Consider the following 13,597-nt stretch of genomic DNA (forward strand, 5'->3'; position numbering starts at 1 on the left):
GGAGATTACAACATGCCTCTGAGAAATGATTACTTAGTTTAGAAGACAGCATTGCAATTAAAAATTCATGACTGTAGAATTAAAAAAAAAAAAAAGAACCCACTCTTTCCTTCCAGGCTTATGTCAGACTTGCAATGAAGTTAGAATGAACAGGAGGAGTCTGCAGCTTTTCAGTGCCTGGGATAACTAGAGTTTAAAGATCGTTGTGTAAAATAGGATTTTTAGTCAGCATGCATTGTTTTAAACTGACTAACTGATAGTCTAAAACTTTATTTTTGCATTTTGGCAATCCTTGGAGTTTTGTTTTGCAGAATTAAGAAAAAAATGAATGTATGATCATCTGAAAAGGGCTTTCCCTCAATCCCACTTCATGGCATGACCTCTGCTGGATCATTAGTTCTAGCCAGAGAAGTAGCAAAGGAACATGACGTCTGAGACCTCCCTTCCCTCATCAGTGGGGCTGACTGAGCTGGGGGCTTGAAGCCGGGGGTAACCTTTCCTGTCGAATGTTCTCTTTAGAGAATGGCAATGGTCTCTGCGATGTCCTGGGTCCTGTATTTGTGGATAAGTGCTTGTGCAATGCTACTCTGCCATGGATCCCTTCAGCACACTTTCCAGCAGCATCACCTGCACAGACCAGGTAAGTCAGGAGCTGGCTCCCCTGCAGCCTCCTCCAGTCTTACCACTATTTCCTTGACAGATGGTTGAATGCAAGTGACATAAAGTGCTATAGTGTGGGCAGCTTGCCTTTGAATTCCAAGACATATTGTTGGCTGGATGCTTTGGGGGAAGGGGAGTGTGCCAAAATGTCTTGGAGGTATTTCTATTAATTTCTCAGAAGAGGTGGGTTTTTCTAAGTGTCACCCCACCTGCTTCTACACACCTTGAAAAGTAGAAGTCATCTGTTTTTGGATGCTTTGGTCAATAGCAGAATATTCTGCAAAAGGTGGAATAACTTTCAAGACTTGAGGATTTTACCTACTATAATCTTGGTCTGTATGTGGCTAAGAATTTTGTGGGGGCATAGTCCCCAAACTAACTTTGGAAGCAAGTTGTCAATGAAAAAGAAATTAAAAAGTAACTTACTATTTCTTGTCTGGTTTAATGTGCCTTCTTTCCTTTCTCCCTTCCTTCACTTTCTGTTCTTCCGGTATGCTCAGTGGCATTTTTCCCTCTCTTTTGGCAGTTTCAGGGACGAAGTCCCTCCCACCTGATTTTTGTTTTGTTTTGTTTTTCCTATATTGAATTTTTAGTTCCGGACGTATTTTGCTTTCTTCCTGTTAATGTTCAGAGTATATTTCTCACCCTTCCATGGCCTCGCTCTTCAATCTGGATTTTGCTCTCCTTCTTTGCCTCTCCAGCTTTCTCATTACAGTCCCTCCCAGCTCGATTGTCCTTACCTTCCCTGGTTCTTGGAAAAATTTCCTTCCATTTTCTGTTCAACATCAGCCTTCGCATCCTTCTACTACCCACCCCGCCTTCACCCTCCACCCCACCTCCCTCCTTCCCCTCCCTTCCTCTCTCGCGACGGTCAAGTTCGGGCTCTGGGGACCAGTTGCGCGCCCAAGTTTCTGATGCTCAGTTCTGAAGTGCTCCCAGCCCTCCACCCGCCTCTCCAAATCCCATCAATGGCCTCCTCCCCCCATCCGTCGAGCTTCCTCCGGCTGCGCGTTCCAGCGTCTACGCCCTCGCCTTTCCCTGGCTCCTCAGCCGGCTTGGACACCGATCCCAAGCTCTTCTGTACAGCTCTCCAGCAATATCTTCCGGGGCCCCGCTTGCTGCCTCCTGGGGCTCAGCTTCCCTGCTGGGGGCAGGCTTGTCAGAGCGCGGATGTAGCCCAGGGTCCTCCCGCGCGCCTGCACCAGGCTGCAGCGAGCGCGCAAGCCTGCTGGATGCTGGATCTCCAGCTGCCCCGGGAGAAGGGATGGGGCTGGCTTGTGCTGGGGGCTGAGGCTGGGGGCTGTTCCTGGGCCCTGCCACTCTGTTTCCCCAAGCCCTTGTCTGAGCAGGAAGGCGAGGGGGCGCTGGTGCCCCTGCAGGTGGACATGGAAACCGCACTCTTCAGGACGCGCTTGTATTTCTGCATCCTGTGTCCTGAGCCTGGCGCGGGAACCGCCACTCAAGCCTCAGTGCAGCCGAGATGGAGGGAAAACAAAAGTGAATTTGAGATTCCCACATTACCTCCAATCACTTAATCACAATCTGTTCTGGCACAAATGTCTTTCATTTGTTACATGGTCACAAATAATAAACAATGCGGGACATCTGCATTCATTGTGATGCCCAAGAATAAGAATTCACAATAAAAACAACTATTACGTGTATGTTTTAGGCAGGGCTCTTAGGATTAGTTCACACTGTTCAGTTTAATCCTTATGCAAGTGGGTGTAATGTCTCCCCTTTCGCCCAGGAAACAGAAGCTCTGAAAGGTTGGGTGGCTTGTCTGAGGCCACACAGGGAATAGCTGTCATTAGAAGTCATACCAGCATGATTCACGGCCAGAGCCTGTGTCTCCAGGAGGGGAAAATGCCTCTCGGTGCACCGAGTGACCATGCCAAATAGCTTCTTTGAGGAAGTGTGAGCCTCTTCATATAATTTTTGAAAACTTTCATTATGACAATACTTGGTCCCATCTGAACTGCACACCCATTCTGAGAGGTGGCCATGGCAGAACTAGTGAGTGGCACGTGGTTGAGGGGGGAAAGCAGGGCTGGGCTCAGGGCTGGCCACTTTAGTCTCTGTCACTTAAGGTTAGTGACATAACCTTGGGCAACTGACCTTTCTGCTCTCATTCCCCATTTGTAGATATGGTGGTGGTGGGGGTGAGGTGGGGTGTAAATATAATAAAAATAACTTCAAATAAGTCTTTTGTAAGCTGTAAAGTTCTTCACAAATATCGGGAATTACTGATGTCCCCCCTTAATAGACTGTAAACCTGCAAGCCAGGGATGTTTGATGAATGAAGTTTTGCTGTCTACACAGCTAGTAATCCACATAGCCAAGGCAACAACTCTTTTTTTTTTTTCTCTTGCTATTGTTTTGTTAACCATGTGGTACATGGCTAGAATATACTACTGGTGCTATGTGTCTTATTTTACTCTATGCATATAATCATGAAACAGATACAGTACCGTTTGTAACAAGCTTTCACATAGTTGTCTCTGTTAATCAGTGAATATATGGAGTTTTTCGTTGGGGGTTATGTATAATAAGTAAACTTATGTCTTTATAGGGCTTATTTTAAAATACCATATTTTAAAACTGAGAATCACATATTAGGTTCTGGCTGAAATTAAACTCAATGTTTGTTTTCTCCATTTTCTTCCTTAGAATTTGTGTATTATCAACCAGTGCGTGGTTGATGTGTGCGTCAAATACCCCAAGAAACTGCAGCACTGAAGCCAATTTTGACCCCAAGTGCTAATACATCTGAGACCCATTTCAGCTTTATTGTTGAAATGAAGAAACTATAAATATCCCTTCCTAGATGCAGAATGATTAAAATGATATTAAACTTAACATCCAATAGTTCTATATAATATGTTTATTCAACTTTCCTTGGTTTTTGACAATAGCTGCAAAGATTAAAGTGATAGATCTTGGTCATAGCCATATTCTAGATTATTCCAGTCAGACTCTTTAATACAATCTTTTGATTTTAAGAATAAAAATATGCTTTTTTTTTTAGATGAAAGTTGTGACGTTTTCCCTTGTAGGTCTTAAATCTCCAGGGACACTAATGAAATGTGTATGAAAACAAGATAGAAATCAGGGCCAGTTATCTGTGACAATCCACCCCTAAATGAACAAATAAATAAATAAATTGCTGGATAAATGAGCAAAAAGGAAAAACATAATCTCATTTTCTCAAATCGGTTAAAACAAGTGACATGATGAGAAAAAATGAGACACCCGCAGACCCTGAGCTCTGCCACATTTGCCTAAGCTTGAAAAATCACCTCTTTCATAAAGCAAGAGCAGGCAGACTCCGTGTGCATACCAAGTATCTGGGAAATGTGGAAAATGACAAATCTTTCACTCAGAGCCTTGAATGGAAAGAGAATGAAAGCTTTACAGCTGCCTCCTCACCTGGTTAGGAATGGCTCCCCCCCATCCCCTCCCTCTGCTCCCCAGCCTCTTACGGGCAGTTTGGCTGTTCCTTGCATGGTAATATTGATGGTACTCAGACAGCAAACAGCCAATTTCAGTCTCTCAAGAAATAATCCACTACACTGACAGATGAGTGGAATTTGACGTGATGTTCCCCTCATTCAGATTGCCTCACCTGGATGACACCAGCCAGCCTGGGTCCTTTAGGGGAAATGGTTAGAGGCTTGGGCCAATTTCTGCTGTCATAACATGAAATCGAGACCATGTTTTTGTGAGGCCGTGAATTTGTGATCTGTCTTCTCAATGCAGTGGGTTTGTACACAAACAAAATGAGAATATGTTAACTAGAAAACTGACTGATTTTAATATATTCGCCTGCAGTCCCTAACTACTTCCTATTTTTCATATTTATAGTATTAGCAATGCACCATTTATTTTCAGTTACTCACTAGTTAGGGAAGATTAAAACAGTCAATCAAATGAAAGTGAATTTTAAAATTACACTGATGAGTAAAATGTGCTGTAGATTAACATATTTGTAATTTCAATAATTTAATATTTGGCTGGATCAAGTTTTTATTTGGGGAATGATGTAGGAAATTACCCTAACAACTTGAAGAATACTTGCACTTCTTTTTTATTTTTCATTATAAAGCTATAGACAGGACGTTTAGTTTTAAAAAGACACACTAAAAAATGAAAACTCAAAACTGGTGTTCAGTTGTTTCAGGTAATTATAAAATAGACACCTCAACTCTTTATAATCACCAGGTTTTTTTGTGTAACAGGTAAAAAAAGATTGAATGGTTTTTGCTAATTGTAATTTTCTGTTTTAGGATGAGTTTTTCCCCTTATGGATATACGAATTAGGACAGCAATTTTGATAGTTACTTAATTTTGAATGTGTGTGTGTGCGTGGCGGGGGTGGGGGGGGGTGTCCTTGAAACTTAGTAAAATATAAATCATCTCAAAATTATTTAGCAATAAAAGATCCTTGGGATTCTTCAGTAATTTTAAATTATATAGATAAATTACATGAGACAAGAAGTTTTAAGTGCCTAATGAATCATTTACTCCTGAGTCACTGCTATTTTATCGACAGGGGTGTATGGAAATGATATATAAAAAGATTACTCTGAATAGAGTTGTCTGTGTAATTTATACTTGACCTGATTTAAAGCTATATTAAGCAAACTATGTGTGTTAGATATATTCATTTATGCCTTGATTATTACATACTGAACATCACCTTCCATTTTAAAGTATGATATTTTTGTTAAAATATTAAGCATTTTTGTATGCCTTATACTTATTTTTACCTTACTATTCAACATTACTTTATTGAAAGCTGCTCAAAGAATATGCAGTAGAATACCAGAGTACATTACAGTAAAGGGTTGTTTTATAACTGTAATATAAAAGAAATAGTGGGAACCACCATGGTTGCATATTGGCTCTTTAAGAATGCGTACCAGTGCTAGGCTGCTAAATATAGCGAATTGGCCTAAGGATTGGAGCAGACAGGTTGTTATTCGGTGCAAGCTTGTGCTTAGTGATAATCCATCGATCATCTGATTGATCATATTGACCTCATCGCAGAGTCAGGGTGCAGCTATTGATATTTGATCAGACCCTATAATATCAAGGCCAAGTAGAGATGCAAGTAAATATTTCCTGCTGATCCTATGAACTTATAAGAAAATTATTACAATGCTATAAAAACTCTTACTTACGTGAGCTCAAGCCTATGGTTTCAACCCCTAGTTAGGGAAAATAGATGCTATACTACACTGCAAACTAAAATATTTAGAAATGGCAAAAACGAAGATTAGCCTTTAATTGTTAATTTCTTAAAGTTTACTTAAGAAGACAATTTGAACTCTTTTAAACATTCTTTCAATTTTAAACTTTGTGCAAAATATCAAAGCTTAACTGGATAAATTGGCATGCCATTTTTGATAACAATTTAGTAACATCTCCCAAAATGTAAAATGTGCAAATCCTGACACTTCCATTTCCAGGTGCTTATTACTAAGAAAATTATTAGACAAATGTGAAAAGATGTATGTTAAGCTATAGTTATTGCAACAGTGGTTTTAATGGCAAAAAATTGGAGAGGAGTTTCATCTCTGTCAAAAGGGGATTGGTAAAATGAATCATAGCACATCCACACAATGGGATTTGATGTAGCCATTAAAAGGGATGAGAATATGTTTTGTCTCCCCATGTGGAAAAATGCCCATGATACATTGATGAGTGGAGAAAACAAGGAACAGAATACTCTGCTTCCAAATAATTTTGGAGTAAAGAATCATATTTGCACACACATAAAAATGTCAAAAAGGATATAAACATCTTTCTACAGTGGTAGTTAAATCTGGTGAGAGGTCTAGAATGACTTGAACTTTTAACTTCCTGTAATTTTTTATTTTTTGGATTCATTTTTGTAATGAACATATATTGCTTTTTATCAAAAAGCTTAAAATATTAGTGAGAGAGTTTCAATGGTAAAATTAGAAAGATACTGAACCATGTTTCCAGTTTAAGAAAAAAGAAGTGAGAATAAGTAGGAAAATACCATGAGGCCCTTTTCCTTTTAAGGGTCTTAATCCAGTAAAATGTCTAGGCCAGCATTTCGGAATTATACTTCATGAAACACTGTCTTCTCAAGATACTCCTTCGACAACAGTGTCCACTCTTTGTTATGTTCTCCTCCTGGAGATTTGCAGTGCTTGTAAGTAGATGAAAGTTCTGGAAAGATTTGCAGGTAAGAAATCTGATTGTGTTTAGTTAAAATTTTCCAGACACCTTTTATTTGAATAGCATCTACCATGCCTATTCAGATTACATGCATTGAGAAGCATGAGCCAAGATAATTCTGGAATCCTCTGTTATTCATCTTTTTATCTCTCCCTTCTACTGAGTTGACACATACTAGGTTCTCAGCAAATACTTGTTTAATTACTAAGGAAAGGAGGAATGAAGTTTCTGGTGGAATCTTAAACTGTTCCTTAGTTGTTACTACTTGTGTGTGAGTGTTTGTGTGTGTACATACGGATGTATGTGCATTTGTGTGTGTGTTTATAATTTCAAGATTTCTCAAATGGAGAGTGACATAAACATTATATTGTCAGTATAACATACATATATTATGTGTGTATCTTTATGTAGATATTTGACTCTATTCAATTTTGACAGCTACTCCATTCAAAATAATTCAAAGACTATACTTAAAAATGTAGTAAAAAAATAAATCCCTAAGGTTTTCAGTCACAGGTTTGGGGATTTTTCCCCTCTAAAAGTTTAGAAAAGATTATAGGAGTTGTCTTGAGGGACTGAAGAGGAGGCTTCACTTGGCAAATAGGGAAAGGACTTTTACTTTCCAAATCTTTCGATATCAAGAGAAAAAGTCACTTTGCCGTTGTAGCGGAGAGAAAGTAACACCAGGCAAGCACTTTTCCTTTCTTTGGGAATAAAAAGAAGATGAATTTTGTTTAAAATTTGTATAACCTGATTGAATTCCGCAAAGATAATACCCTCAAATCACGTAGGGAACTCTGTTGGCCCATTATTTCTTTCTCTTTTCCCAACTTCATATAATAAAGGTCCAAAAAAGAAAAGAAAAATGATATTATCACAGGGTTTCTCCAAGAAGGTGGACTGGAATGCTGAGGGATCTGCCTATTCATTAAGCAGATCTTTCTTTAACGCAGGGAAGGAGTCAAACCAAGTTGTTCTCTGAGTTTGCAAGGGAGGAAGACCTCTCACATCCTCAGGTGTGGCCATTTTTCTACTGATGGAATTACCGACATTTACCTTTACTATGCAGTTACTAGACCTTCTTTTCTAGGCATGCTTTCATATCACACAAGAATAAATCCAAGCTGAATCTGTATACATCCAAAGGACTTTTCTTAGTTTCCACTTTTGTGGATGAAGAATGGACCAATTGACTCACATACTTTCAAGTGAATACAGAATGTCAGCTCCTAGATTTAGATAAGCTAATACACTGGCGGGGGGTAAAGCATGTCATTGTTCCTGAAATTAACAGTATACTGCATTAGGATCAGCAGGCCAGCAGGTCTTACTTCTCATTGAATTAATATTGGGTACGTATTCAATAATTATTTATTGATCAACCTAGCTTTAGCTGAGTGAGAACTTTACATTCTTTAAAGTTCAGAAAGTGGTAGAAAAACATCACATTAAGCCTTTTTAAAAAAACATCAAATTGTAATGAGGAAAGAGCACCAGAGTAGGAGTCAGAGGATGGAGCTTTCACGATCTCCTTTAAGTTGTCAAATTGCAAAGCTCCAGATGAGAGGGTGGGAAGGAATTCAACAATTTTCATGTTGTACCTGGTACCTCCAAGAGGGGGATCCATGTGTTCCATAAACAGTGAAGTATATTCTGCCAAATAAGTTTTAAACTACCCAAGGAACTGGTTTATTAACTTTATCTATTTGACATAGCAGGATTCAAAATTACCTTTTCTTATGTAAAAAAGCATTCTGCAAAAACTATTTGAAAACTTTGTGGGTGATTTCATAGGTAGGCAAAGCAAACATCATCATGGACCAGGCAGGTGACAAAATGATGGGTCAGATATTAGGAAATGCTGAATATTGCAAGGCAAGCCAGAAATCTAAAAATTGACGTGTAATTTTCTTACCTTGGAAATGTCAGGTGGGCCAAACAAATCAAGACTGATGGCTCTATCCTACCTGCAGGCTGTCAGGGCGTAACCTCAGACAAGACTACCTCCAACTCTAACATTTTATGATTTCTAATGATTTTATCAAATATCTTTATGCAAGCAGAGTAGAGAGAGAAGCGAGGGAAGTGGAATCAAAAGGGGATGTTCTGCGCACATGTGTCTTGACCTACTTTAAAAATATGCCCATGGTATAGTCCTATACTGAGTTATACCCAGCAGGCTATAACATTGTATCTGTAAGCTAAATGGTATTACTGGGGCTCTGGTAAACAGAGAGCTTTGATATAATGAAGACAATAGTCTATTCAATAGCTTCATTTGAATCTCAGCTAAAAATCAATTAATTTTCTTTCTTTTTTTCTTTCTTTTTTTTTTTTTTTTCTTTTTCCAAGATGTAGTTTTGCTCTTTTTGCCTAGGCTGGAGTGCAATGGCGCGCTCTCGGCTCACTGCAACCTCTGCCTCCCAGGTTCAAGCGATTCTCCTGCCTTAGCCTCCTGAGTAGCTGGGACTACAGGCACATGCCACCACGCCCAGCTAATTTTTATATTTTTAGTAGAAACGGGGATTTCACCATGTTGGCCAGGCTGGTCTCAAACGTCTGACCTCAGGTGATCTGCCCACTTAGGCCTCCCAACGTGCTGGGGTTATAGGCGTGAGCCACCGTGTCCAGCCTAATTTTCTTTTTGATTATGGTTGGGAAAAAATAGTAACCAGCAAATCTAATAAAACAGAAGCATCAAGCAGCATAGAGATGCATGTGTAAAACTCTTAATTTAATACTTTATGAAAGTTCTCAAAATCTAGTCTGCAGCCCACTAGTGAGTTATAAATTTATCTTGAAACCCAAGGTACTCTTTTGGGAAAATGATTTATGATATCATATATATTCATTCTGTCTATGAATAAAGGCTGCTTATTAGTAAAACAACTGAGTTATCATTTTGCTATAAATTACATGTAACTAATGTTTACTGAACTTCCTTAATTCAGTATTCTTTAACTGGCTGCCAGCTCTTGGAAACATTGCAAAGTTTCTGTATGCAAAGAATTAGAATTCATGCAATGTGGGGAAGGATAATTCGTTATCAGTGTATCATGAGTGTTGTCTTGAGTTGTTAGTGATTTTCAATTGCTGTGGTCCTTGTTTTTTAATTATAAATTAGTAGTGGTATAGTTTCATCATTATCAATTAAGTTTGCTGTGGACGATTGGGTTAACTCTATAGTCTGTAATGATGGATATTTACATATTTTGGATTTTAAATTTGCTGAAGACTAGACTTTAAGACATTGCTTAATTGTGGTTCAGAAAATATTTTATCTATATTCCTATTGCTAAAACATGTATAGTCATGTGCTGCATAACGATGAATGGCTTATACCACAGTGGTCCCACAAGATTATAATACCGTATTTTTACCGTACCTTTTCTAGGTTTAGTTAGGCTTTTTAAACTTTTGCTTTAGGTTCAGAGGTACATATGCAGGTTTGTTATATAGGTAAACTCGTGTCAAGGGGGTTTGTTGTATAGATTATTTCATCACCTAGGTACTAGAGTTAGGTTTAAGTACACAAATACTTATCGTTGTGCTACAATTTCCTTCAACATTCAGTACCATAATGTGCTTTACAGCTTGTAGCTTAGGAGCAATAATCTATGTCATATAGCCTAGGTGGGTAGTAGTCTATCTCATCTAGGTCTGTGTAAATACACTCTGATGTTCGCACAATGACAAAGTCGCCTAATGATGTATTTCTCAGAACATATCCCTGTTGTTAAGCGATACATGACTGTATTTGTAATTATCTTAAAATTTGTAATTATCAAAACTTTGTAATTATCAAAGACTTAATTTGTAATTATCTTAAAATTTGCTTGTGTGGTGATGTATGGTGACATTGTTGGTGACATTCACTGCCTGCAAACGTCTGCAACATATTCTCATGACCCATAATATTTATCTTTTATTTTTTGGTTCATAGGGCATCATTTTATAAGAGCATGTTAATAGGTTTTTCTTATTGTATGAAAAATAATTAGTGATTCATATAAATTTATTTCCAAGTATTTATTACTTAAGCATTTTTCCACTGGAAAGTGAAGACAGGAATTGGATATTTCACCTACTCAGTGTGCTGTGGTCAAGGAAAGTTTTGAACACCACTGTTCTATAGAGAAATGGTAACTAGAGGTTAGCCCTTTATAAAAATTGTGACTTTAAAAATATGTGGCATAGCAAAAAGTATAAATAAATCAATAAATCCCCTATTCTGAAATAAAATGATAAGATATAAGACATGAGTACATGTCACTTGGAAGCTTCCCGGATGGGGGTCTTACTAAAATGAATTGGTTTTGTAGCTTTTTACATCGCTTTATCTGATGAACATGCAAGATGCCACCTACTGGACAGGTGCTTGAGAATCTAGGTCACTGGGTGAACATTTGTAGGGCAACATTTTTGACAGCTGATTGCAGGATTGTTTAGCAGTAAAAGCAAATTTATGGCGTGCATGTTGCCAATCTCCAGACTTCTATCACCAGCTTAGGTTAATTGATCACAGCAGTTGCTCCCACAGAGCTTAGCTGTGATTTTAGAATCTTTTGCAATATTTCTCCAGGCACTCCCTGTCAACTGATTGACACTGGCATGCAAGTTGAGAGTCACTGACCATCCCTTATGTGGGTTAATTTGCTGACCATCTTCAGAGTATCTCTTCTATCCAAAAAATGTGTGCCATGAAATTCTTTTCATTAAAAAAGAAGAAAATGACCTAACTTTAATTAAATCAAATTTAAATTTAAAGAGCCACATGGGTCCAATAGCTACTGTTTAAGATAGCGCACCTTTAGACAGTTCTGTCAACTTCTGGGAGTTGAAAAACTTACTTTGTATTACCTCCAGAAAGTTTTGAGTCCTCGCTTGATTCTTCTCTACCTCTTTGTCTAAGATGCAAAGCTGCTTGTGTTATGGGTCGTAACTGAATAGGGTACTATGTAATCATAACATGAAGGAGGTGATTTTGTGTTGGACTTTGAAGGTTGGGTAGGAAGTCAGTTAGAAGAAACAGAAGGGTGGTTAATTCAACCCAAAGGAACAGAACAAGTAAAGGCTTAGAGACAGGTAAGTGTAAAAGGATGGGGCAGCAGACCTTGATGGATAAAGGCCCTGCACTAGTAGAGAAAGTTTTGTATCATTCCAATTAAAGGGAAAACAATATTCTATCTCTTAATTACTTAGTTTTACAATCTCAAGGCTTCCTTGTCAGTGTACACTGATGATCACAGTTGGAGATGGATGGAAAGAGCCCCAGTGTCGCAATGAGAGTCTCTATGGAACACAAGTCAGCCAATTATCAAAGACTTGGCAACCATATTCTGGCCAGACTCTCTGAGCCCTGTGGGGCCTTTCACACCTTCGAATTATGATTATCTTTGTGTAATGAAAGACAAAATGTGTCATAAATGTTGATTTCAAACATCTGGTTATTATATCAAAGGAAGCTGCATAACTCTAACTCAAACCTAAGATAATAATTATTTTTAACTTACAACAAACTTAATATTTCTATCCAACAAATGGTTTATTGCACCTCCTAGGTGCGGAGGACTACAGTTACCTAGTAGTAATAGAAATGACACTTTACTATAGTCCGTGGTTTAACTCTGATTTCCCTACCACATCACAAGCTATGTGAGGGCAAGGAACCCAGCAGTCTGACAATGCCTGAAACAGTGTGGCATACAGTGAGGGCCAAATAAATACTTGCTAAATGAAGGAACGATCTTAAGCATTTGATATTTCAGTTAGTCCTCACAATATCCTCATGAGGTAGAACATCTTCCCATTTTTCTGACAACAAAAATGTAAAATAATATGTTAATGGATTTGTTTAAGGTCACCGAGCTTGGGAGGGCAAGTTGGGAGTTTTGCCAGCTTCTGAATAATGGCTCGGTTTACTGAGTGCTTGCTGTATACAGGCCCCAATATGGGATGTTTCTTATAATATGACATTTGGTATGAACCAAAACCCTACATAGATGGTACTGGTATTCCCATTTGTACAAAACAGTGCAAAATATGCATAATAAATATAAACATAAAAGGAAAACTTAAGTTGTGTAACAATTCTCAGTCAGGTTTCCGTTACAAACAAATACTCCTTTTAGGAATATCAGCAATCTACTCTTGGTCAATTGAAATTAAAAAACAAATTTCTATGTTGAGGAGCATTGTTCTACATTAGCCAGGCATCTGTTTCTTGGGCAGTTAGCTTGTTCTATATCATGTAATAGTTTTGAGTACTGCAGCTGAATAATGCTTGATTCTTAATTTCCCTACGTAAACAGGCCTGGCTGAAAGCATGGTTTTTTTTTCCTTTCTGGATTAATAGTGCCTAATTTTCAAGCATTTTTTACAGAGTTACTGTTTCCCAATAAATTCTTTTAGACTCCATAGACCCTTTTGTGCCCTAGTCAGGGAAGCAGCAGCATAGGATAAATCTACATTTATTAGACTTGCTCTTAGTGTAGATTTTTTGGTTTACTTAAAATGAAGTTATAAATCATTCACACTGGAAAAGAATGCTCTCCAACTGCAATTTAACTTTTTCATAAGATTGTTTGGCATTTATCATATTGAGACTTTATAAATTATCTAGAATATTGTATAATGGGTTGACCTTTCTGGTAAGTGATTTGATCATTTGCAGCAGTGTCTTTTTGCTAAAATATAGAATTTGCTGTCTTTCAAATAAAACTTGCTA

The 13,597-nt window shown here is 38.1% G+C and overlaps 1 protein-coding gene across 2 annotated transcripts in view; it reads left to right on the forward strand.

Moving 5' to 3' along the window:
- TAFA1 (TAFA chemokine like family member 1) overlaps positions 1 to 13,597 on the forward strand; it is a 532,844-nt gene that overhangs the window by 1,857 nt on the left and 517,390 nt on the right. For both annotated transcript variants that reach the window (XM_032149465.2, XM_032149467.2), the window contains exon 2: positions 520 to 640. In XM_032149465.2, coding sequence (XP_032005356.1) covers positions 523 to 640 — 118 coding nt within the window. In that variant the 5' untranslated portion in view covers positions 520 to 522. The remainder of the gene's footprint in view (positions 1 to 519; positions 641 to 13,597) is intronic.

The sequence above is a fragment of the Hylobates moloch genome, unplaced genomic scaffold, assembly GCF_009828535.3.
Source record: "Hylobates moloch isolate HMO894 unplaced genomic scaffold, HMol_V3 SCAFFOLD_4, whole genome shotgun sequence".
Classification (NCBI taxonomy): domain Eukaryota; kingdom Metazoa; phylum Chordata; class Mammalia; order Primates; family Hylobatidae; genus Hylobates; species Hylobates moloch.